The following is a 27470-nucleotide window of genomic DNA, read 5'->3' as shown; positions in this document are numbered from 1 at the left end:
CAGAAGGGTCTCAACCCGAAAACGTCACCCATTCCTTCTCTCTAGATATGCTGCCTGTTCCGCTGAGTTACTCCAACAATTTGCGTCTATCTTGCAGTACAGAAGACCTGTGCTTCAAAACTTGCCACATCTGTAATCAACATGCTCCAATACTTTTCTTTACATTAATAATGACACAGAAGGCCATTCACCCATTGGGCAGCACAGAGATGCAGTGGTGAGTATAGCAGCCTCCAAGTCTTCCAAAAGGGCACCTTAAATGTACAGATACATATACACACACTTTTAATGATTCTTAGGGATCTATGCTTCAAACAGACTCTCCAATCCCATCCTGTCCTGCACATGGTCCCATCTCCACTTTCATGAATTCAGTGTTACCTCAACAAGAAGCTCTACACTATTCAGAACATGCAGTCACTTAATTAGCACGCTGCTCACCACCATTAGCATCTACTCGCTCTGCTGTCTGGCAATATAAATGTTGTGTGTACCATTTATAAAAAAAACAACATAGCTTATTCAACATCGCTGCCCAGACCCATGATATCTAACAGTAGAAAGACAAGGGCAGCAGCAAGTTCACCTGTAAGTTCACCTCCCATTATCTCAAGGATAAACTTAAGAGTGGCAATAGTCTGCATGCCTACAGCTGAAGTTCTGAAAGGTTCTGACCTGCTGAGTTTTTCCAGCTTTTTTTGTTTTTGTTATCAGGAAGGGGCGCAGAGTGGCAGATTACAGATCACTGGGACTTTGCTGGGCCTTAATCAATATGTGATTATTTTGTCATTGGCAAATATGTCTAGTTTTGTTGCCAAGATTTATTTAGTGTTGTTCAAGAAGGAACTGCAGATGCTGGAAAATTGAAGGTAGACAAAAGTGCTGGAGAAACTCAGTAGGTGCGGCAGCATTTATGGAGCGAAGGAAATAGGCAACGTTTCGGGCCGAAACCCTTCTTCAGACTTATTTAGTTTCAGAATTATTTAGTGTTGCATTTCTTCAGTATGCATGGGAAACAGGAGCAGGAGTAGACCACTCAGCTCCTTAAGCATCTCCACTATTCAATAAGATCAGTGCTGATAATCTATAATGAGTCCACTTTCCCACCCGATCCCTAAATCCTATGATTGCTTTAGTGTCTAAAAATCCATTTATTTCATCCTTAAACATCGCCAACAACTGATTATCTACAGTCCTCTTGGGTGGTGGTGGTGGGAGGGGGGTCAGAGACAACTCTAAATATTCATAATCTTTGAGTCATCCCCTACACTGATGTACCCAACAGCAATAATCTCTGTTGGCTACATCAGCATCATAGCATTAATTCACTTTTTATCTCTAATGTATTAACATTATGGTACGATGGAACTTTGAAAACCATATGTTAGAAAATTTAAAAGCCAGTTACTGTCAAATAACTTGAAAGCATATTTTACATTTTATTATGCAATAAAAGTCTGAGACAAGCTGCTTTGCAATGTCTGTATTAAGAACACTTGGACCAAAAGGATCTGTCATCTTGCCACTCAGTTGAGTTAATCGAGTTCCCTATTCTCCCCAAAGCAAAATGTGTTACGAGAACAACAACTAAGGAATCACATGTTCAACCCATGGTACTTTGTAAAACTGAAAAAACATCCATATTTCCTCTTTTTCAAAATAAATTCTAGAAACATTGAGGGCAGACATGATATCCCTGTCATTTTCTGGAACACTAAATATTTAATAAACCATATCTGAAACTTATTCCTAAATATCTCAGAATGGCAACAAAAAAAATCAAAGCAACAACTTCAGAGGACTGAATTACACAATTTAAAAATATTGATCACTAAATTAGAAATCAAAACATAATCCAGTGACATAAAACATATGTTTATGATTACAAATACAGGAACTGCATGAAAGGTTGGATTGGAATATACAACTGGCTTTTTTTTTTTTTAAGTGATTTTGTTAGAGCCTTACACATATTACCTAATCCTTTGCTGAAATATCTACCCGAGGATTTCTCTATCTCTTACCAGACATGTGCACATATATAAAAGATCTGGGTAAAGCAAGCTGTTTTAAATATTTTGCCTCTGTTATTCACTGTCCCTGCCCTGCTTGAGCCAGGAGATGTCTGCTCAGTGTCTGGAGATTACCAAAGCCCTTCTTTATTGTACCTCTTGTCAGTTATTCCTAGTCATTTAACCTTTCATTAGTATCTGTGTTGCTTCACTGTCTGAGAAGCCAGGCACAAAGCAAAGACTTGCTGTCACAGTTATTAGATTCCTTGGTTACATCTCAGCAACCAGCAAAGAAATGGGTCAACACTATTGTTGAGCACACTGCATTCCTGGGGTGTTGTTCTTCTGTGTATGTCAGGGACATGTGCCACATGTTGATCGGGCATCCTCAGGATAAGTGCACAACAGGGGGGCAATGCTGAGGCCATGAATAGAGAAGCTTCATCGAAATGATTGCAGACAAACAGTTTGTGTAGGAATTTGACTTAAAAGGCAGTGAGATGGGGCTGTCTTAAATCGTTGCCAAGGTTGTCTGTGAGATGCTTGTCAATCACACCACTTTAAACCAGAGCTGTAACCTGACAGTTAGAAATTGACTTTTATATTATGTCAGGAAAACATTAATTTTAATTTTTATGCAGTGACAGACTTTTGCTGAAAGGGAGAGTCAACTATATCTGACATATCGATAATTATAGAGCAAGTGTTACAGGTCAGGGGTATCATGCCAGCTCAAAGAGTGATACACTGAATTATTAAAATAATCTAAAAAAAACTTCAGGGGACTTAGCAGCTTCAGTTACCCGACTGCTTATAGAACAAATGAAATTTTACTTACCAGACCTGTGATCAGTTCCAAAGAGGGTAAAGCTGAATCAATAGCCAAACCTTTGTAGTAGCAAATTGCTCCTGTATTTTAGTTGTTCTGGTTCTTTTTAATAATGCCTGAAAGGATAGTCGGGAAGGTACAGTGGGTATGGCGGTCCATTTTCATAGCATAATTCTTTGGGTGTCCTTTTAAACTAAGCTAATTATAATTGTCCATGGCAACAAAATTGCCTGGAACCTCCAGACAGGATGAAAAGTGCTGAACAATATGAAGTGCCAAGTGGGCAACCTTGGTGAACGTTGGGTTAACTCAGGAAGGGCATTGTTTATTTTAACACCACAATAAATAGGGGCATTAAACACTTATTTTTGAGCTTCTGCGGTAAAAGGGACATCCCAAGATTTAGATAATCCAACAATAGGTTTTTTGATTCTGGGTGATTGACTGGACCTTAATTAAGCCGTATTCATATCTTCACATTTGTTCTAATGTCAAACTTAAAATCTGTTAACAGATAAATATCAGAATATCATTACATTGTTATTAAATTCTCCAATAGAATTCAGAAATCAGGGGTGCAAAAGGAGCACTGATACAGGATTCCCAAAAAGTTAATTTGCAGGTTGCAATGTTCGCATTCGTTTCAAGAGGACTAGAATATAAAAGTAGGGATGTAACACTGAGGCTTGATAAGGCAGTGGTTCGACCGCATTTGGAGTATTGTGAGCAGTTTTGGTTCCCATATCTGAGGAGTGATGTGCTGACGTTGGAGAGAGCCCAGAGGAGGTTTATGAGAATTATCCTGGGGATGAGTGGGTTAACGTATGATGAATGTTTGACGGCATAGGGTCTGTACTCGCTGAGGTTTAGAAGGATGAGCAGATATCTCATAGAAACTTCTATCTATCTATCTATCTATCTATCTATCTATCTATCTATCTATCTATCTATCTATCTATCTATCTATCTATCTATCTATCTATCTATCTATCTAAACTGTGTGTGTGTGTGTGTGTGTGTGTGTGTGTGTGTGTGTGTGTGTGTGTGTGTGTGTGTGTGTGTGTGTGTGTGTGTGTGTGTGTGTGTGTGTGTGTGTGTGTGTGTGTGTGTGCCAGATTCGGCCTTTGATTCCTTGGTCCGCCAGCACTCCGTCATGAAACTCCGTCATTTTTTCCATTTCGCTAGCTCATTCACTTTTACATTCAATTATGCACTCCTCAAAACATTTTTACTTTTTTATGTACCCATTTTTTATGTACCCCCACCCCTCTCTCCCCCTCCTCTCTCTCTCTCTCTCTCTCCCCCACCTCTTCCCCCCCCCACCCTCTTCCCCCCCTCCCTCTCCCCCACCTCCCTCTCTCTCCCCTCCCTCTCCCCCTCTTCTCTCTCTGCCCTCACTCTCTACCCCCTCTCCCTCTCTAGACACGCCAGCGAGTTGGGGGCTATGCGTCAGTAGATAGGGCGATTATGGGATAAAAGGAGCAAATTAATAATATTAATATATTAACAAGGGGGGTAGTTAGCGTGTCTGCCGGGGGGGGGGGGGTGTTAGTGTGTGTGACGCCACATGCCGCCCTCCACCCCCTCCCTCAACCACACGTTGGGGGAACAGACCCAACACGTCTGCACTTGGTCTAGTTATAATATAAAACTCTGATCTTGGATGTGGATATATTTGTGTGTGTGTGTGTGTGTGTGCGCGCGTGCGTGTGTGTGTGTGATTCACATCTCCTCGAAAACCGGACACGCTAACGGTGACATTTTTATTTATTCCGGTAGAGATTTACCTCATGATCTCAAAAATCGCATCATCTGAAAATTTGATTCATTATTTCCCGAGTTTGTTACTAAAATTGTTCACCATTCTGAGATCTTCTTTGAAGTTAACGAGCTGATGACGTCACAATGGCTCTGCTCCTCGCGGCAAGCTGCGCAGTTTTCAACGCGCTGCCTGCTGGGCACTATTTTTCAGGAGTGACGTCACCACACTCCCCCTCCCTCCTCCCTCCCCCCGGTTCTTCAAAAGACACAGAAAGAACTAGCAAGTAGGCTCTGTTCTGCAGATCCCGAGGGCTTCTGAAGGTGATTCCAAGAACTCCAGAGCACTTCCGAGGTCACAGGCGCTCACGAGCACTCACGAGCTTCTCGGCATGCTTTTCAAGAACTTTCTCCTCGCGGCCTTCTGCGCTATGTTCCATGTTCAACGAGTGACATCACCCCACTCCCCCGCCCCCTCCCTCCCTACTGCTACCCGCCCCTCCCCGCTGCCTCCCGCTCCTATCCTGCTCCTCCCCCCCTGCTCCCCACGCTGCTAACCGCTTCTCCCCACTGCTACCTGCTCCCCCCTGCTGCTATCCGCCTCGACTCAGGTTTCCCGAGAGAACCCGAGCAATGCTGAGTTAGGCCCTGTACTAGAGCTCTCTCTCTCTCTCTCTCTCCTCGGGCTCTCTCCGCTTTTCACAGCCTGCTCGCTCGCCCGGCTCTCCTCCTCCTTTCCCCCCCTCCACCTCTCCCCCCCCTCCACTTCTCCCCCATTCTCCCCTCCACCGCTCTCCCCCTCCACTCTCTCCCCCCCTCTACCCCTCTGGCCTCCGACCTCGCCACCCCTATCCCTCCCCCCTCCACATCCACTCTCCCCCTTCCCCCCTCTCACCCCTCCTCTCTCTCCCCCTCCCCTCTCTGCCCCACCTTCCACCACTCCCCTCCCCCACTCCCCATCTCCCCTCCCCCCTCCAGCTCCCTCCCCCTCCCTTTCCCCTACCTCTCCCTCCACTTCCCCCTCTCCACCCTCCTCTCATCCCCCCTCCCCCCCCTGTGTGTGTGGGGGTGCTTAGTGTGTGCGTGTGACGTCGCAGCCCCCCCCCCCCCCCCCCCCCCCCCCCGTTGAGAGGACGGAACCCAATGGGTCCCCCTTGGTCTAGTACCCTATAAAGGCTTAGATAGAGTGGATGTGGAGAGGATGTTTTCACTAGTCATAGTCATAGAGTGATACAGTGTGGAAACAAGCCCTTCGGCCCAACTTGCCCACACCGGACAACATGTCTCAGCTACACTAGTCCCACCTGCCCGCATTTGGTCCATATCCCTCCAAACCTGTCCTTTCCATGTACCTGTCTAACTGTTCCTTAAATGTTGAGATAGTCCCAGCCTCAACTACCTCCTCTGGCAGATTGTTTCATACATCCAGCACCCTTTGTGTGAAAAAGTTACCCCTCAGATGCCTATTTAATATTTTCCCTTCACCTTAAACCTATGTCCTCTAGTCCTCGATTCACCTACACTGTGCAAGAGACTCTATGCATCTACCTGATCTGTATAAGATCACCCCTCATCCTCCTGCGCTCCAAGGAATAGAGTCCCAGCCTACTCAACCTCTCCCTATAGCTGAATCTGTCCTGTCCTGGGAACATGCTTATAAATCTTTTCTGTTCCCTTTCCAGCTTGATAACATCTTTCCTATAACATGGTGCCCAGAATGGACACAATACACTAAATGCAGCCTCACCAATGTCATACAACTGCAACATGACCTCCCAACTTCTATACTCAATACTTTGACTGATGAAGGCCAATGTGCCAAAAGCCTTTTTGACCACCCTATCTACCTGCGACTACACCTTCAAAGAACCATGCACCTGCACTCCTTGACCCCTCTGCTCTATAACACTCGCTGCAACCCTACCATTCACAGTGTCGGTTAGACATCCCAAAATGTAACACCTTACATTGGACTCACTAATGGGAGAGTGTACAACTAGAGGGCACAGCCACAGAATTAAAAGACGTACCTTTGAAAAGATATGAGGATGAATTTATTTAGGTAGAGGGTGGTGACTCCATGGAATTATTTGCCGCAGATAGCTTTGGAGGCAAAGTCTTTGGGTATTTTTAAAGCAATGATTGACAGGATCTTGATTAGTTAGCGTGTCAAAGGTTATGGGAAGAAGACATAAGAATGGGGTTGTGAGGGAAAGTTAGATCAGCTATGATTGAATGGCAGAGTAGACTCGATGGATCGAATGGCCTAATTCTGCTCCTATGACTTTTGAATTTATAATAGTTAAGATTTAGAAAATACGAAGGGTGTGGGAAGGAAAGATATTAGAATAATAAAATTGTTTGTACTGCAACTAACTCGCTGCTTATACCAATATGTTTTTGCTGGTGATGATTCATTGAAAACAGATGGCAAGTTCCAAATACTGAGTCCTGACCTTGTACCAACACATGTTCAAATGTCACCTCTTATTTTACTACTAATTGTATCTGACATTTATTACATGTTTTGTGAGAGAATAAATCTCTTTATCTGGCAAAAGTCAATTTTAAAGTTTTACTGTGTTTTCAAATCTCTTCTCCATCATGCTCCTTCCAATCTTTGTAAACTTTTCCAGCCCCACAAGCCTTAGATTCTTGTGGTCCAACTTTGGTCTTGTGATCATGACACCTTTAATTCCTCTACCGTTAGAGTCAGAGTCATACAATTATTGAGCTGTACTGCACAGGAATAGGCCATTTGGCCCACCTTGCCCATCCTGACAAAGTTGGCATATTAGACTAGTGCCATTTTCCAGCTTTTAGCCCTCTAAACCGTTCCTATCGGATCAAATAGCCTCTAAAAGCCATAATTGTAACCATTTCCATAGCTTCCTCTGGTTGCTCATTCCAGATATGACTGACTGAACGAAAAAGTTGCCCTCGAAGTACCTCTTAAATATCTCCCCTCTCATCTTAAGCCTATGGCCTCTAGGTTTAATATACACTGCCCTGGGAAAAAGACTGTGAGCAATTTATCCATGCCCTTTATGATCTTGTACACATCAATAAGATCATCCCTCAGCCTCCATCGCTCCAAAGGAAAAGGTCACAGCCTCATCCAGTCTCTCATTATAACTCAAGATCGCAATCCAGGTAAAAACCTGGTGAATCTCTTCTGCACTCTTTCCAACTTAATTCTTTCTATAGCTGGATGACCAGAATTGCACAAAGCAGTTATCCCTGTGTGGAGCCATAGGAGATGGGCAATGTCCTCAATGAGTATTTCTCCTCAGTTTTTACCATGGAGAAAGACCCGAAGACCGGGTAACTCGGGAGAGTCAATCTAAGTGTCTTGAGGGCAGTCAGTATTATGATCGAGGAGATGCGGAAGGTACTGATGCGTATGCAGGTAAACAAATCTCGTTGGTATGATCAGATATATCAGAGGACACTGTGGAAAGGTAGAGAGGAAATTGCTAGTGCCCTGGCTGAGATTTATGTTATTAAATATGGGTAAGATGCCAGAATATTGGAAGGTTACAAATGTTGTGCCTCTATTTAAGAAGGGCTGCAAGGAAAAGCATTGGAACTATAGGCCAATTAGCCTAACATTTGTGGTCGGAAAGCTACTGGAGAGTATTCTTAGATATAAGAAAAACATGCATTTAGATAGACAAAGGTTTATTAGGGATAGTCAACACGGTTTTGTACATGGGAGATCATGTTTCACGAATGAGTTTGTTGAATATGTAACCAAAATGTTTGACAAGGACAGAGCTGTATATGTTGGCTTTATGGATTACAGCAAGCCATTTAGAAAGGGTCTGCATCACAGGTAGATAAGGTGGTCAAGAATGCTTTTGGCCAATGGCCTTCATCAGTCAGGGTTTTGAGTATAGAAGTTAGGATGTTATGTTACAGCGGGACAAGGCGCTGGTGAGGCCACAGTTGGTATATTGTGTTTACTTGCTCAGTGCCAAAGGCTGACACAGGGCAGAATTTGTAAGGCATATCCAAGAGGGTTTCCTGAAACAGTATTTTGATAGCCCAACCTGAGAAGGGAACATTTTGGAGCTGGTGTTGGGAAATGTGCCTGGCCAGGTGATCAGTGTTTCAGTAGATGAGTATTTTGGGGATGGCGATCACAACTCTATAAGTTTTAAGATTGTTTTGAATAGGAAGGCATGATCTTGTGGGAAAGTGGGAAATCGGAGGAAGGCAAATTACAAAATGATCAGGCAGGAGCTTGGGAGGGTATACCTAGAGCAACAGTTATTGCGTCCACATTTGACAGATGGGAGGTATAGGAAGGAACTGCAGATGCTGGTTTACACCGAAGATAGACACAGAATGCTGGAGGAAGTCAGCGGGTCAACCCGCTGAGCCACTGAGTTACTCCAACATTTTATGTCTATCTTTGACAGATGGGAGTTGTTTAAAACCCAGTTGATTATCGTTCAGAACTGGCATGTTGCTCTAAGGGAAAGGATAAGGATGGCAAAGTGAGGGAACGTTATGGGCCTGTCCCACTTAGGCGATATTTTAGGCGACCACAGGTGACTAGGCTGTCGCCACATGGTCGCCGGGTGTCGCCTGTATGGTCGTGAGTAGTCTCCTCAGTCGCACAAAGAGACGCAGCGTCTTTCTGGTCGCCGCTGGAGTTTCAACATGTTGAAACATTTTCGGTGACGGTAGCGACAGTGGGTTTGACGCCAATGAGTGTAGCTTGACGTAGGTGCTGTAGTGGGTTGACGCCCGGTTAATGTACGTTGTCGCCGGGATGTCGTAGGTTGTGGCCAGGTGACGTCGGTTGTCGCCGGTGCTGACTTCAGCTAATTCCATTGTCGTATTCGCCGGCAGTCGCCTAACAAAAGCGCTTAAGTGGGACATGCCCATTAGTCCAGTCACTGGTTTTTCAGCGACCTGCTATGACTATGATCATCGCCGGCAGTCGTCCAAAAATCGCCAAAGTGGGACAGGCCCATTAGATGACCAGAGGTTGGAAATTTGGTCAAAAATAAAAAGAAGGACTTCCGGTGGCGCCATGGAGCAGTAAGCAGGCGCTCCTTTTAGCTCCGCTCTGCAAAATGCGTTAAAACGCATTAAAACACCTGAAAAGCAAAACGGACCGACTGAAAAATACTTACCGGCAGATGCCCGACCTCGCGTAAGTGACGTCATCAGAAATCGCCGAATACCGATTGGATATCGGTATTTTTAAATGAGTAAACGGACCTTGCCGACTCGACTTTGGTGATATTCTGACTGATCAGCTGGGAAAGCTAGAAACAAGAATGGATGTTGGGAATAAAGAAATTTGTGGAAAAATTGACATTCTACAAGATCGCATTGAAGAGGTAAATACCGTTTAGAAAGATGAAATCAAACGGTTTGAATAAGATCTTAGCAAAAAGTTGGAGCACATTCTCCTCACTTCAAAAAAAAACAAAACAAAGCTATCAGAGAACTTGAAGTTACTACTACGGACATCTCTGACACAACGCAAAGACTGAAGGAAGGCCTAGACCGTGTTTCTGGGCAACTGGCCAGAATGACCGACAAATGCCTAGATCTTGAAGCCCGGTCCAGACACAAAAACTTAAGAATTGTTGGAGTGAAGGAAGGGTAGGAAAGTGGAAAAGACTCTCGGGTCTTCACTGCCAACTTACTTCTACAGGTATTTAATCTGCCTGAGAGACCTAAAATTGATCAAGCACATCGAGTCCAGTGAGCCCGATCAGGGGTTGGAGCCCCACCAAGACAGATCATTCTTAAACTACAAGACATAGCAGTTCTTGAAGACATCATGAAGAAAGTGACAACCTCAGGAACTCTGATTTTTGAAGGAGAAAACATAAGATTCTTCAGAGATTATCCAGCAGAGGTGGTCAAGAAGCGAGCTCTCTTCACTAAGACACGTCTTATTCTCAGACACATTCAAGGCACGAGGTATGGAATAATGTATCCTGCCAAATTAAGGGTCACATATGAAGGATCGGAACGTTTCTTTATTGACCCAGAAGATGCATTAAAATATGCGCAAGAGTTAAAATAGGACCAAAAAGGATTAGTAGAATGACATGGGTCTGTTTGATTAGCAGAGCTATGCCCTACTGAACTTTCACTGAACCTGTTTGCTAAACCATGTGTTTAACGTACACCTTTTATATGTATTTATAAGGGGTAGACTGATATGTTTCTTTATATAAAAATATATATAAAAAGCTGCAAATAAGATGGCCGACAGGTTCACAGGCGTTCATGCCTAGACACACATATCAGAGATAGATTGGAATGTAAGCGGGTAGATTGCTCAAGGTCCTCATGTTTATGAGGAGAATGTTTAAGATCTTTGAATTACGCAGCACTGAAGACAATTTAAACCTATGGTAACGATATAACATACTAACAAATTATATAGCAAATTATATAACTAAATTATTAATACATAAATCTTTTTTATGTAACAAATATAATACATAATGGAATTTTTTTTTGAGACCAATGATACTCCAGGTATATTGCCCTCGTTACTATGGGAATCTTTTAAGGCTTTTATTAGAGGTTCTATCATTTCATATCAAGCATATCAAAACAAAAAGAATAGGATGGAACAATTGCATCTGGAAGAACAGATCAGACAGCTGGACTCAGATAATGCGACAGATCCGTCTATGGATAGCAGTATTAAAACTTAGGCTAAATTAAATTCTCTCTGCAAGAGTTATCAGATTATTTCAAATTACTAAACAGGAAAATTTTGAATTCGGCGACAAACCACAAAAAATTCTAGCACGGCAGTTGAGAAAAGTGGAAAAGGACCATACAATTCAAAAAATCAGATCAGATAAAGGTGAATTGTTGACACTTCCAAAAGACATTAACGAAAGATTTGCCCAATTCTATCAAAATATATATACATCCAAATCAACAGAAATGAGAAAAATTACAAACTTTCTTGATAACTGTAATCTTCCGACACCTAATGCGGTGGAATGAGATGAATTAGGAGCACAGATTTCAATTAAAGAAATAGAAGAGACTATCAATTCATTGAAGAATGGCAAAACAACAGGACCTGACGGGTTTAGTAACAAATTTTATAAAATTTTATAAAATGATGTAATTTCCCCGCATTTACATAGCCTTTATATACACGCATTTAAAGAACAGACACTACCACAAACACTAGCCGAATCAACTATTACACTTATACCCAAAAAAGATAAAGATCTGGAAGATCCGGGATCATACAGAGCAATTGCCCTGTTAAATACAGATCAGAAAATATTAGCTAAAACTTTGGCAAGAAGATTAAGTAAATACGTTAATAAATGAATACACTCTGATCAAACTGGGTTTATACCCAAGAGACACTCCTTTAATAATTTGAGACGCCTGTTTAACATATGGTACTCACATAGAACGATAAAAGAAGACATCAATTATTTCATTAGACATTTTTTTGTTGTTGTTTTTTTTGTTTTATTCTCTTTTTTATATTTTATTTTCGCAACTTTCTTCACTCATTCGTCTTTTTTCTTTTTCTTCACACACTATATATCTCACGTCTTTCTATCCTTTACTATCTAACTTCTTTTTCTTATTCTAATCTTTCTTTAATATAACAAAAAAAAAAAAAAGAAGCTGTACATAAAATGTATTATGAAAATATATATTAGGCACTTTGGTGCCATATGATTGTACTTATTTCTAATAAAATAAAATAATTTAAAAAAAAATAAAATTGGCAAGAAGATTAAGTAAATACGTTAATAAATGAATACACTCTGATCAAACTGGGTTTATACCCAAGAGACACTCGTTTAATAATTTGAGACGCCTGTTTAACATATGGTACTCACATAGAACGATAAAAGAAGACATCAATTATTTCATTAGACGCAGAAAAAGCATTTGATCAAGTAGAATGGAAATATCTTTTTACAGTATTGCAAAATTTTCAGTTGGGAGAAAATTTTATTTCATGGATAAAACTGCTATATGATAAGCCGGCTGCCAGAATGCTGACTAACCCCATATACTCTCACCTAAATTTCAGTTATCCAGGGGCAATAGACAGGGATGTGCATTATCACCCCTGTTATTTGCCCTTGCGATTGAAGATTTGGCGGAAAGTATAAGAGTTCGAACATCCGAATATTCACGGCTATAACACTAAATACTCCAATAATAAAATATCATGATATGCAGATGATGTATTACTCTATATTACCAATTCCCAAGTTAGCATTCCAAGTATATTAAATCTTATAGGGGAATTCGGTTCCTTTTCAGGATATAGAATAAACTGGAACAAAAGTGAAATTATGTCAATAAAACCTCAAGAGCCGACACACCTCCTAAATTCCCTTTCAGAATTGCTATGGAAAAATTCAAATATCTTGGTGTTCATGTAACATGAAAATACACTTCTCTATTCAACGCAAACTTTCCTCCTTTAGTTACTAAATTAAATGCTCTTACTCAATTTTGGAATAATAGGCAGAATAAATGCCATAAAGATGATCTTCCTCCCACAAATCCTGTACTTATTTCAATCAATACCGATATACCTTCCTAAAATTTAAAAAAAACTTGATTCTCTGATTACAAACTTTATTTGGGATTATAAAACACATAGAATCCATAAACAACATCTATGTAAACCCAAAGAAATTGGTGCATTGGCTCTCCCCAATTTTTTATACTATTATTGGGCAACGAATATTAAAAACTTAATCTATTGGTTGGACAACACAGGCCACCAGGTAAAATGGTTAAAAATGGAGAGAGAGGATTGCTCGCCTTTTAACATAGGCGCGATTCTTCTCTCTCCAATAAATTTGAAGAAAACACCATATGAGAAAAATCCGATTATCCACAGCACCTTACGAATCTGGAGACAAGTGAAGTCAACCCTTAAACTGAGAAATTTATCTCATCTTTCACCAATTGCCAACAATCCTTCGTTCAAGCCATCTATTTTAGACAAAACATTCACATATTGGGAAAGATTAAGAATAAAAAAACTCAGAGATCTTTATGAGATGGGAACTCTTCTCTCATTTCAAGAATTACAGTCGAAATATCACCTGAAAGGTAATCAATATTTTAGATACCTTCAAATTTGAGACTATCTGTATTCATATACCCAAGACTCCCAAAGCTTTTTAAACCTATATTAAAAGATGATAACAGGGAGAAGGACTACTCAAGGATAAAGTAGGGAATTTGTGCTTGGAGCCATAGGCAAAGTACTAAACAAGTACATTGTACCTGTTTTCACCAAGGAAAAGGACGGAGGATAGTGAGCTCAGTTTGGAGAATACTAATGTGCAAGGGCAGTTTCAGATTAAGAAGGAGGAAGTGTTGGGGGTCTTGAAGAGCATGGACCTGATGAGATCTATCCCAGGTTGTTAAGAGGGGCAAGAGAAAAGATTGCGGGAGCCTTGACAAAAATCTTTTGTGTCTTCTCCAGCTACAGGAGAGGTCCCAGAGGAATGGAGAGTAGCTAATGTTGTTCCTTTATTTCAGAAGGGAAGCAGGAGAGAATCTAGGGAATTATAGGCTGGTGAGCCTCACGTCAGCAGTAGGAAAACAACTGGAGCATCTTCAGCATTGGATAGAAAGAGTTAATTAGGGATAGTCAACATAGCTTAGTATATGGCAGGCCATGTCTCATTAACTTGATCGAGTTTTTTGAGGAGGTGACGAAGGTGATCATAGTGGGTAGGGTGCTGGATGTTGTCTACTTGGATTTTAGTAAGGCATTTGATAAAGATCCCCATGATCGGCTGACCCAGAAGATAAAGATGCACGGGATTAATAGTGACGTGGTCATATGGATTCAGAAGTGGCTTATGATAGAAGACAGAGCATTGTGTTTAGTTTAGAGATACAGTGCGGAAACAGGCCCTTCGGCCCACTGAGTCCACGTCAACCAGCGATCCCCGCGCATTAACACTATCCGATGTACATGAGGGACAATTTACAGTTTTACCAAGTCAATTAGCCAACAAACCTGTATATCTTTGTAGTGTGGGAGGAAACGGGAGGTCCTGGAGAAAACCCACACAAGTTACCTTGAGAACGTACAAACTCCATATAGACATCACCCATAATTATTTTAAAAGTAAAGAATTATGCTCCCCCACTGACACTCAGTCACTTGGCCTATCTCATTTCCCAATAGAAGGATCAGTGCTTCCCCTCACCAGTAGGACCACCCACGCATTATTTGAGAACATTTTCCTGGACACATTTAACAAACTCCCCCTGATCAAAGCACTTAGCACTCTGCTAGTCAAGATCAAGTTCACTCTGCTGGTCAAGATCTGCTAGTCAAGATCAATCAAACTGCTCCTCCAGTTCCTGCTGACTAATGGGCCTATAACATAATCCCATCAAAGTGACGGTCCCCTTCTTATTTCTAAGCCACCTCTACAGCCAAACTGGACTATCCCCCAAAATTCCACAGTGATTTTCTTCATAATCAAAAATGCAAAACCTGCTTCTCTCTTGCTTCCACCTTTATCATGCCAGTAGCATCCGTACCCTGGAACATCAAGTTGTAAGTCCTACTCCATTAAGCATGTTTCCGATATGTCTATGATAACCCAGTCCCATATACCAATCCATGCCCTGAGTTCATCAGCCTGAAGAAGTTTGCGCATTCTACCTGCGACCATTTGCATTTCCTCCGGGTGCCTCGGTTTCCTCCCACATCACAGACATGTGGGTTTGTAGGTTAATTGGCCTCTATAAATTGCCCCAAAAGGGATAACATGGAACTGGTGTGTGCAGGTGAATGATGGTCAGCATGGACTCGGTGGACCAAAGGCCTGTTTCCATGCTGCATTTCGAAACTAAACTAAAATCTGTCAGGCTTCTTGAATTAAAATAAAGACAGTTTACTTCCTCTCTCCTTGTCTTGCCTCTGTCTGTCCTCTTTATTGAACTTGCTTGCTTAAATGTTTACATTTGTCTCAACTCTCCCATCTGCACAATATTCCTTTGGGTCCCAATACTGGTCTTATACTACAGACCAGTATAAACTCTCCTAAGGAGCAAATTTCCTAACCAGGATATACATTCCCCTGGTTAAAAGCCAACCAGTCTTGTACAGGTTTCACAGTTCCTGGAAGAGAACCCAATCATCCATATCCCTGAAGCCGCCCCCCTCATTCTGCACCAGATTCTGAGCCACGCATCTAGCTGCAGTATCTTTCTATTTCTCGCCTTGCCAGCTCATGGCACACGGACTAATCCTGAGATTACAATCCTAAAGGTCTTGTCAGTACCTATCTCCCTAAATTCTCCATGCAGGACGTCATAATTCTTCCTGTCCATATCATTGGTATCAATATATAGCAATGTTACAAAATTTTGAGATTTTAAAAATCAAGTCTGCAATTTATCCCATCAGATAAAGCATAAAAAGAAGTTTAATTTGACAACTAATTCACTTTCATATCTTCAGTATTAAAAAGGTTATGGCTATTTTCATACTCAAAAATTAGCATCATGTTCCCTATTGCTTTTCCATTGACTTAACACAAAAGCTGTGATCGAGGACAGTCAAAAGCCCATAACTTTCTTAAAAATTAAGAGAACTGAATGAAAATTTCAGTTATTATAGATTGAAGCATTCTGAAAGAAAATATAAAGCATCTTACTTGGATGACTTGAAATTAAAGCTTATAATTAGTTAATTACCTAATTGTAGCTAATTACAAAATTGACCGTTGTGACGGAAATAGTAATAAACACCCAGACTGCCTAGAAAATTCAAAAATGTGAAATTCTCAAGATCTGAACTTTAATATTATTGTATTATATGCTGTCAGTTTGTAACAGATAGGTAAATAAATTACAATTTCTAGCAATAGACCAAGTCTTTATGGAGAAGATCAGTTGCTAGCTGGTACATTGGCATATCATAATCAGTAGCATCATCATACTCCTCAGATTGTAACCAATAAGCAACTCTGTGCACCTTGTTTTTCCTCAACTTTTCAATTTTGGCATTGTAAACTACAAGTTTTTGCTCTTCAAATCACGCATGGCATGCCTTTCTGCCCACTACTTTCCCATTAAGAATGTCCTGTAGATTACATTTCTTAAGAAAAGGATAATTTTTTTTAAATAGCCTAAGTATCCAAATAACAAACTAATCCCATTCACACAAGAATTCACAATATAACATGATTTTTAAATCTCACTGTCATGAATTTATATGCCAGATGGAAGGAATTTAATGTTTAATTCCCATAAATTAATCCAGAAACATCCACTCAGAATATAATCAAAATTATTGTTTTTTGCACAATACATGTGACTCAAACTGTTGTGAATATTTAGTTTAAAAATAATGATCATGGAGAGAGAATAACACAAAATATAGACAATTTAGACGGCTTAGAACATAATTGTCCAAAAAAAATGGGCATTTTAATCATCTTTCTTCTGGAATGCGATCGAATGGAACGTTGCATTTGCGGTGAATTTGAACCCCATATCGGCAGGTAGTTTGTATGGGGCCCAAATAACATTTTTGCAACGTAAAATTAGATTAAAGTCATCCCAAGAAGCAAAATTATATGTAAAATACACGACTTACCCCTTTGTTTTGTCCCGTTCTTGCGATCCGTCACGTTGTAGGCGTTGAGGGAGTTAGAAGTCGCATTTTATTTTAATCCAATAATTAAATTGCCTAGCGATTAAAAAAAACAAAAAAAACGGGAACGGAAGTACGATCGATTTTTCTTCAGCAGCTAGCAGCCCGAGGAAATCCGCCTCCGACAGGCAGTACAAAACTGGATTTTAATCCCATCCCCCCCCCCAAAGGCACCAAAGTCGCGCACACGGCCATTGGCAGAACTGCACTGCCGCTGAAGGTAAGTTGTGTAACATCGCTACAATATACAGTGTATTCAGAAAATATTCAGACCTCTTCACCTTTTCCACATTTTGTTACGTTACAGCCTTATTCTAAAATGGGTTAAATTCTTTTTTTTATTATCAATCTACACACAATACCCCATAATAAAAAAGTGAAAACAGGTATTTAAAAATGTTTGCAAAGTAATTAAAAAGAAATAACTGAAATATCACATTTACATAAGTATTCAGACCCTTTACTCAGTACTTTGTTGAGGCACCTTTGGCAGAGCTTAGAGCCTCAAGTCTTCTTGGGTATGACGCTACAAGCGTGGCACATCTGTATTTGGGTAATTTCTCCCATTCTTCTCTGCAGATCCTCTCAAGCTCTGTCAGGTTGGATGGGGAACGTCGATGCACAGCTATTTTCAGGTCCCTCCAGAGATGTTCGATCGGGTTCAAGTTCGGGCACTGGCTAGGCCGCTCAAGGACATTCACAGACTTGTCACAAAGCCACTCCTGCATTGTCTTGGCTGTGTGCTTAGGGTCATTGTCCTGTTGGAAGGTGAAACTCTGACCCAGGTCCAGAACGCTCTGGAGCAGGTTTTCATCAACGATCTCTCTGTACTTTGCTCCATTCATCTTTCCCACGATCCTGAGTAGTCTCCCAGTTCCTGCCTCTAGAAAACATCCCCACAGCATGATGCTGCCACCACCATGCTTCACAGTAGGTATGGCATTGACCAGGTGATGAGCGGTGCCTGGTTTCCTCTAGATGTGACGCTTGGCATTCAGGTCAAAGAGTTCAATCTTGGTTTCATCAAACCAGAGAATCTTGTTTCTGATGCCTTTTGGCAAACTCCAAGCGGGCTGTCATGTGCCTTTTACTGAGGAGTGGCTTCCGTCTGGCAACTCTACCATAAACGCCTGATTGGTGGAGTGCTGTAGATATAGTTGTCCTTCTGGAAGGTTCTCCCATCTCCAAAGAGGAACTCTGGAGGTCTGTCAGAGTAACCATCGGGTTCTTGGTCACCTCCCTGACCAAGGCCCATCTCCCCAGATTGCTCAGTTTGGCCGGGCGGCCAGCTCTATGAAAGTTCTTCCATTTAGGAATGACGGAGGCCACTATGCTCTTCGGAACCTGCAATGCTGCAGAAATTATTTTATACCCTTCCCCAGATCTGTGTCTCGACACAATCCTGTCTCGGAGGTCAACGCACAATGAGCTACTGACTTCATGGCTTGGTTTTTGATCTGACATGCCCTGTCAACTGTGGGACCTTATATAGTCAGGCGTGTGCCTTTCCAAATCTTGTCCAATCAATTAAATTTACCACTGGTGGACTCCAATCAAGGATAATCAATGGAAACAGGATGAACCTAAGCTAAATTTTGAGTGCCATAGCAAAAGGTCTGAATACTTATGTAAATGTGATATTTCAGTTACTTATTTTTAATTACTTTGCAAAAATTTCCAAACACCTGTTTTCGCTTCTTCATTCTGGGGTATTGTGTGTAGATTGATGATAAAAAAAAAGAATTTAATCCATTTTAAAATAAGGCTGTAACGTAACAAAATGTGGAAAACGTGAAGAGGTCTGAATACTTTCTGAATGCACTGTAAACCACAGTATTTGATTCCTTACACTTCCCTTGCAGAATGTCTTGTTCCAGCCCAGAATCATCAGCACCAGGGAGGCAACATACCATCCTGGAATCTTGTCTGAGGTCACAGAAATGCCTGTCTGTGCCCCTGACGCTATTGCTTGTCCCTGTCACTATTGCTTGCCTAGATTGAGTCCCATGTTGCTTTATTGTGGTGTTACTGATCTTCCTGCTGCTGTTACTTTCACCAGCAGGCTATTCCCCACAATGGTATCCAAAACGTTATATGTGTTTGAGAGGGGTTTATTTGTCACAGGATTCTGGGAGACATACTCTGCTTTGAAATAGTGTGTTTGCATTTTTTTAATCCTCCTGAGAGATGATTGAAAAAAACATCATGTAAATAACAGCATTTTCAACAGTGCAGCACTCCTTTAGTGCTGTACTGAAATGTCAACCACAAAATTTGCATTGAAGTATCTGGAGTGGGACTTCAAAGAAAAACTCTGATTGCGTTCCAAAGAGTGCTAGCTAATGAGCTACTGACACTCTTGCGTGTAGGGGGAGAGTTTACAAGAATTCTGTTCTTAATAATTTTATCGAGAGTGCAGGTGGGTTTATTGCCCTTTGCTATATTTTGAATATCTGTTGAGATAAAGCCACACTGTTTGTGGGCTTGGTCCAGTGAAGTAGTGGTACAAGGGAAGACATTTGTTGTCCAAAACGCTCACATTTTGCTGTGAGAAAGACAATGGGGAATGATATTCTGAGAATCCAGCAATTGAGAAAGTAAATATGACAGCAGAGGAAAGTTTTACGGAACCTGAGTTCATCATAGGTCTGATCTGAAACCTTTGGAGAATACAGAAAATAACATTTGCACTATTAAAACAAAGGTGTTACTCTTTCAAAATTAGATTTTTTGCTTCGTTAGTTTGTATAATTTGAATAAAAGTGCACCATTAAAGGAACGATAAGCAGTTAATCACAGAGCTGATACTTTGATATTCATTTTTGAAAGGGCACATTTTTGTTATGTTTCGACAACCTGTTTTTTGAGCCTTCTCAACAGTTTGACATCATAACATTACTGCTGGTTCTACTTGGATTTTGCACTACAATCTTGCACTATTCTATTCTTTTACCATTTGTTGTTGCATTTATCTTTATTGCATGAGTACTGTTTACTCTGTGATATTTATGCGAACACGAAATGTTATTGCACCCTGGTGTATATGACAATAAACTCACCTAAATCTGAATTGATAGGCATGCCTGTCAGTGACAATATACTGCAAATAAGAAAGAGTTGAAGAAAAATCCACTTGCTTCTGCCAATTCAACAGGCTGAAACTGTTGACATGGCCTAGATTTTACTTGTAAAACTGGAAGAAAGAAATCTGTTGAATATATTATCTTGCAGAGTGCACAGCAGCACTGGTGTTGGCAGTTGTTCACTATGTTTTATACAAAATAAAGACATTAAAACCCAAGCGGACTATGAAAAAGAAAAATGCATTACTTATAGACCTAGGAAATGCAGCAGAGCCTCAGAGATTGGTAACAATAGAGTGTGTAGTCAAAAATGGGCAATAAAACTATCCTAAAGCAAGGTATTTCTTTGAGTGCTGTATAACATAAAAGGTGGAAAGGAATGGATCCAGAAACAGTTCAATTTTAGACTGTTCTTAACTTCCTCCCCATCTCTTTTGTTGATATTGTTTATTTTTTGAAAGTTTATGTACCCCTGTCAGAACAGCCCACGGAAAATAGAATCAATGAACACATTTCCACTGACAGAGAAGCTACTGAGAAACCAAGATCTTAAATAGAATTGCTTCACCTCCACATGACAAAAAAATTCAGTTGCACAGATTATATCGATAAAGGGCACAATGTTTTAGTATTTGCCGAATAAACAAATGGACTGGCAGAGTGTGATCCAAAGCCCCAGTAAAAATCCTGGAGTTCTACATAATGGCAATGGAATTTTCCTTATTCAGTCACTTTATCCAGTGGGCCAGTCTTCTAAAGACTCCACATGTATGGCATAAAATCAAACTTTCATTAAGGCACTTCCCTTCAAGGCTGTGCCAAAATAAGGCAGTGGGGACTGTTAGGCCAAGAAAGTGATCACCAAAGTGATCCAATTCCAATCTGGTCACAGTGACCACTTTTGAAATGTAGTTGGAGTTAAGGATATTAGTTTCTGATAGTTTCATTGCAAGTTTCATTTATTTATTCCCATATTTGTTAAACTATGTGCATGTCCCTTACATGAAAAAAAAAATAGAAATCCATAAGGTTATGCGAAGGCATCCATATTAAAATGTCTCATTTCTCTACATATAGCCCTTTTTCAATCGGAATTAAATTCAATTAGTTCCAGTGTAAATACAATTCCTGGGATTATTATGCCTGTGACTAAATTCAAGATAACTCTGAAGGTATTTCACTAAGCTATTCATTCCGTTGTCGCAACTTGCTGTGTTTTTGACTTTCTTTTTCAAAAAATGTTTTAAAAAGCGTTAGTGATGTACCTAATTATGGAGTATCCAGAATGGATGTCACATTATAAATGCAAACACTGGTGACTTGAAACAGTTTTATACACGGAGTGAGATAGCATAATGATAGGGTTGAGACCATTAGAAGTGGCTCTTTTGCATGCCTTAAAAGATCAAATACCTTTCCTCTAAAACTTACAATTTTTAAAAGTGCTGACTTTTCACAAATATGGTACATTTCTTAGACTGTTAAAATTCCAATAATAGGAGCAGTTTTTTCAAACTTTTATTGAATAAAATATGTTATGGCCCAGTATGCAATGTCGTTTTGTATGCGGCCAAAAATAGTGTTTTTCCTGTAGTGCACACATTGAGCATTAGTTTGGACCATTAGTAACTGAAATGCACTTCAAATCTATTTCAGCTGCAGCTAAATTAATATTTTTTGATCAGTTGGTGCAAATAAAGCTTTTGCCATGCAAATTAGGTAAAGACTAGGTCCAATATGCTCGTACATGCCTTTATCATCCGCCTATGGCTAGTTCAGTTTATTAAGGATATTTTTCTCTAGAGCTGTTGATCTTTGTCTTCCCTGACCACTCATAATTAACATTGTTTAATGTACCTGCTCTGCTCTTGAACTCCAGTTTGCCTGAGCAATGCATTACATAAAGTCTTTTGGTCCTTCACATTAACAGTGATTAAAAATTACAGCAACCATATTAAACTGTTCATGAGCCATACGGTACAATCCAAAGTAAATATTGCGTAAACTAAACAGAAACAAATGGAACCATATCTGAACTCACACATAATTATGATAATTGCAAAAAGTACTTTCTCTTCAAATATTTGAATGTTTTTGTTTACAAATATGCAACATGGGTTTGGAAATCCAAAATCATGGTAAATTAAGTCACCTTTACTATTATAGGATGAGATTATTGCAGAGCAGTGGCTTGCTCTATTTTAGAGGAGTTCCTCAAGCTGAATAGCAAAATCTATATATTACTAAAACTCTCTTCTTGACCACTTCCTGTCTGCGTTGTAATTAAATTTGCGCAAAAACGATTCTTCATAGCGCTACAATTTTTCGTCACCTTACTCACCATTCTCCTCTGCTGCAAGTCAAATAAGTTTTCTTCCGATCGGGGAAATAGTACAAAGGTTATGATGGTTTTGAAGGTTCCCCCTCCCCACACCCGTCCTCCCCCACAACCCCCCTCCCCAACACACCCCCTCCCCAACACCCCCCCTCCCCCACAACCCCCTCCCCAACCCACACAACCCTGCCAGTTACTTTCACATCATAAAGTTTCAGCATTAACAAAAATAATAAACTGTTATCAACATCATTACTCGTTTTATTATTCATGCTTTGAATTTTCCTGCAGCATTGTTGCCACTGACACAATTCTATTAAAGCCTTTAACATTATTTCTATTATTATTAGTTCTAACTGGATGCTGCAGAATGAACTCTCCGCTGATCAGGGATCTCAGACATCAAAGGTTCAAATGAAATAGTAATGCATCTTTCTGATTCTGTAAATCCTTGCTCATCTGTACCATTAATGTTTTTAACCTTCATGTAACTAATTGCATGTAATGAATCTTTCTAATTTAGACCACAAATGTGATGAAATATGCTACGTGAGCAAAAATGAATTTATATCTAAAATGACCAGATAATACATAGCAAATATTGACTGCAGTGAGCCCGAGATACAAAGATTTTCAGTTTTCATTTGAACAATAGACATATTAAAGAAACATCCTACCCAGAATGTTATGGAATCCTGGAAATAAATTATTAATAAAAATTCAGCAGCATCTTCATTTTAATGTTTCATTCATACTTTTCCACCCACAATTTTCAACATATCACAGCAGAGACATTCTGTGGCCCCATCATCAAATGTGTAATTAATCTATGATTCGTGTTTATATGCTGCATTGATGCACATTTGGAGTGAAATACTAAGTATATGAATTATTTGAGGATGGTTCGGTAACACTTTCCTCACGTTATTCATGTTTGGTTTTATTTTATTTTATAGCTGCCTTGAAAATATCACAGTCCCAACCATCAGGTTCATGTTGTTTAATTTTAATCAATTCTTCGAAAACAACTCATAAAATAATCAATGCTTCTCCTCAACTTCAAATGTTATAGTGGTATTATAGATGCATTTTGTTCCAGTATTGATATGTTAGGTGATTTTGCGAAAGTCAGCGCACAGATTACAAAATAAGAGATTTTATGTGCAAAAAATGATGCATCTGTGAGTTCCCGTTCGGAGATCTGAGTGGAACTTTTGTTCCTCTGTGGACATGGGCTGTAACCCAGCATCAGCGAGCACAGGCAAACTTCATATAACACTCCTAACAAAGGCACGTGTAGATATACAGCATTTAATCCTCTCCTTTACATATCATAAGAGGAGGAGAAAACAGATTAATGTGCTGGGGTTCACCTGAGAAAATAAATAATGGGGAAAGTGTCCTATCAGTGTGGTGAATCAAGCAAACCTGCTCTCTGTTAACTCACGCCCTCGTGGAATATCAAGTATTACCTGTCCATGAACTTATTGAACTACTTAAGCTCTCCGCCTTCCAGCTTTCTCACTCTCACTGTCCACTTCTGAACTTCTATGAATCACATCCTACTATTGACTAAGAAGCAGAGACCGTGGCTGCAACATGAACGTTTTTTTTTGTCTAAAGCAGCCTGAATTTCTAAAGATGACAACATCATTCACTCATGAAAAAACAAGATGAAATGAAAGGTTTGTACTGATCTCAAAGCTGCACAGTTAAAAGCTAATCAAATGATGCTGGCAGAATGCATTGTAATTCTCAACTTCATCACTTACAGATCCATGAAACAGTACTGACACAGGAACCACTCTAAGAGCAAAATGTTACATTAGGCAACAGGCACAAACGCACCATGAACCCAGCAGGCAGTAAGACTTCACAAGGGGCAACTAACAGTGATCAAAAAAACAAAATGTCACTGCTGTCCAGCTCAGGCCTTTTGTCATCACGAATGAAAAGCAATGTTCTCGCTTTTCAAGAAGCGAGTAGAATCAAACTTAACTGCACATTAAAGCTTATAAACGTAACATTGGGGGAGAAAAACAGTGACACATGAATGCAAGTCACACTCCTCGGATGCCTGGACTTGACAAACATAGGTCTCCCACACTTCAATAGTGTCTTTGATCACTGACATAGACATGCCACATTAACTGAATAAGGAGAAAAATCAGCCAGACCTTGCAAATCCAATCAATGTACCTCCTGTTTAATGCACATTATACACCTCATAACTCTTAGAGTAAAGGGAGTCAGGGAAGAGCCAACAAACTAAATCCAGAAAGCTTTGGAGAAGGGTTTGGAGTAGTTTGGGGGGGGGGGGGGAGAGAAATGGGTGAGGGGGGGTTATTGGTGTTGGCTTCTTTTCATTTATGTGCACACAGACATAGTTAGACCCACTGTCACACACTTAGTTAAACACACTTCCCCACCACCACCACATACATAGACACCCACTTTCCCAGAGTTAGACACACTGCCCCACACACACACACTCACCCCACCAGACACATTTACACACACACACAGACATTGAGAGTTAGATGCGCTGTCACACACGCGTTAGAAACACTGTCGCAAATACACAACAGTTGCACACCAGCGCCACACAAAGTTAGACAAGCTGCCACACGTACAGTTAGATACCCATTTCACCCCACACACACACACATTGCTCCTCACAGAGTTTAGATGCGTTGTCACACGCATGGACAAACACTCAGTTTGTTACACAAAAATATTAAGATAGACACAAACACAAAGTCCAGGACAATTTCTCTCACACGCATATAAATATAAACATTTTATAGGTTTTTTTTCACAAACGAAGTCTATCAAATCTAAAGTTAGTGAAAGTGTTTGGAGCTGGGTCCCCATATATTGCCTCCCAGCACTGAATAAACTGCCTCCAGTAAAGAAGGGAGGGAGTGAGGCAACTTTCAGCAAACTTTTCATGACACATGACTAACAACTCTCGAGTATCAGGTATTTTTTCAGCGGAATAAATAATCAGTAAATCATGGTGAAATATTTACCATTTCTGCATGGTATCCGTTTCTTTGGTCTTAGTAGGTTTGTTTCAATGCACGAAGAGACGATTTCAGGAGAGGATTTTAAAGTTTGTTTTCAATCTGTTCCGTGAGCACTGGTCTGGCTTAAAATCCCTGACTCCAAACTGGATGAAAAAGGGGGTGAGTGGGTTGGGGAGGCGGATTCTCAGTCAGCCCGACTTCGGCTCCGTTCCGGACCCGGCTTGTTGCTGCGGGACCGGCTAGAAACACACAGAGTGCGGCTCCAAATCGGCGCCGTGTCCGAGAGTTACTCCCACTCCGACTCTCGGACTGGGTCTGAGCTCCGGATCGGCACCGGTTCCGCTCGCGGGTACTCGGGGTGTCGAGTCTCTTGGTATCCCGGGGCAGCGTTGTTGCCTCCGACAAGACCTTTTCAATTTCGCTGGTTGGAATTAGAGTTAAGTAAAGTGGGGAGGGCGGTTTCTTCTCATCTCCGTCTGTCTGGCTCGCCCCCTGTCACCGAGCAGCGTTCACTCACACCCTCTCACACACGTCCCCACATTGACACACAAGACAAACACATGCAGTTATACTTATGCACACTCACAATCACACTCACATGGGCATAGACTCGTATGGAGAGTATCAACACACTGCACAGATATACCACTCGCACATGCACACTCTATGTACATTATGCACAGATTTGTTATTCACATAATGTTCACGCTCACCATTCACAATCAGTTTCCACCTTCACGGATTCACCATTCATACCAACATTCATATATATATATACACATACATCAGGTCCATTCCACAGACACCCATTCACAGCCCCCATTGATATATAACGTCCTTCACACAAAACTCACAGGTACAGAAAGTGCAAAATTATTGTGCACAAGCATACATTGATATCTGTACACATATTTCACGCAATCTCCGACACACAGGTTTGTACACAGAATAATACATATCAATTTGCAGTCACAAATTCCACCAAATAGTATTAGCTTCATACGCACATGAATACAACATTTTGCCCTCAAACACTCTTGCGAAAACACAATTCTGTCAGTTATTTATACAATGCACATGTCCATTTACAATTTGCATCATGCAAGGAGGCAAACATACATACCAAGATACTCTTGCAAAGAATGTAGAAACAAGGAGCTGTAGATGCTGGTTTACATAAAATAGAATTAAAGTGCTGAAGTAAGAAGGGTCCCAACCCGGAATGACCCCCGTCCTCACATGCACTGGAGGATGTCATTTGCTTAACAAAACAAAACCACAGATATGCACCCAGACATATTGAATTATCCAGTAAACCTCCTCATTACCCACATTATCTGCACTATACTGACTATTTTACTTTGTTCGTGTGGGGAATGCGGAGAGAAATCTAGGAGTACGGCTACAAAGTTTCCTGGAAGTGGCATCACAGGTAGACAGGTTGATAAATAAGGCTTTTGGTACATTAACCTTCATCAGTCAGGGTATTGAGTAGAGAAATTGAGGCAATATGATACAGTTGCACAAGACATTGGGGAATCGATATGGTGAATGCACAGAATATTTTACATACCGTAGGAGAATCAAGAACAAGAGAACATAGGTAGGTGTAAGGAAAGAGGGGCAACCTTTTCACTCAGAGGGTGGTGGGTATATTGGAACAAGCTGCAGAGGAGGTTGCTGAGGCAGGTCCGATAACAGCATTTAAAAGACACTTGGACCTACATGGTTTGGAAAAGATTAGA

At 40.6% G+C, this 27470-nt stretch overlaps 1 protein-coding gene across 1 annotated transcript in view; it reads right to left on the bottom strand.

Moving 5' to 3' along the window:
- bnc2 (basonuclin 2) overlaps positions 1 to 26300 on the bottom strand; it is a 543948-nt gene extending 517648 nt beyond the window's left edge. The window contains exon 1 of the mRNA XM_033018265.1: positions 25729 to 26300. Within this exon, the coding sequence (XP_032874156.1) occupies positions 25729 to 25731 (3 nt within the window). The 5' untranslated portion in view covers positions 25732 to 26300. The remainder of the gene's footprint in view (positions 1 to 25728) is intronic.
- Between the last annotated feature and the right edge of the window lie 1170 nt (positions 26301 to 27470).

This window comes from Amblyraja radiata, chromosome 3 (genome assembly GCF_010909765.2).
Source record: "Amblyraja radiata isolate CabotCenter1 chromosome 3, sAmbRad1.1.pri, whole genome shotgun sequence".
In the NCBI taxonomy this organism is placed as follows: domain Eukaryota; kingdom Metazoa; phylum Chordata; class Chondrichthyes; order Rajiformes; family Rajidae; genus Amblyraja; species Amblyraja radiata.
Note: the sequence above shows the minus strand (reverse complement) of the source record. Positions and strands in the feature narration are given on the sequence as shown.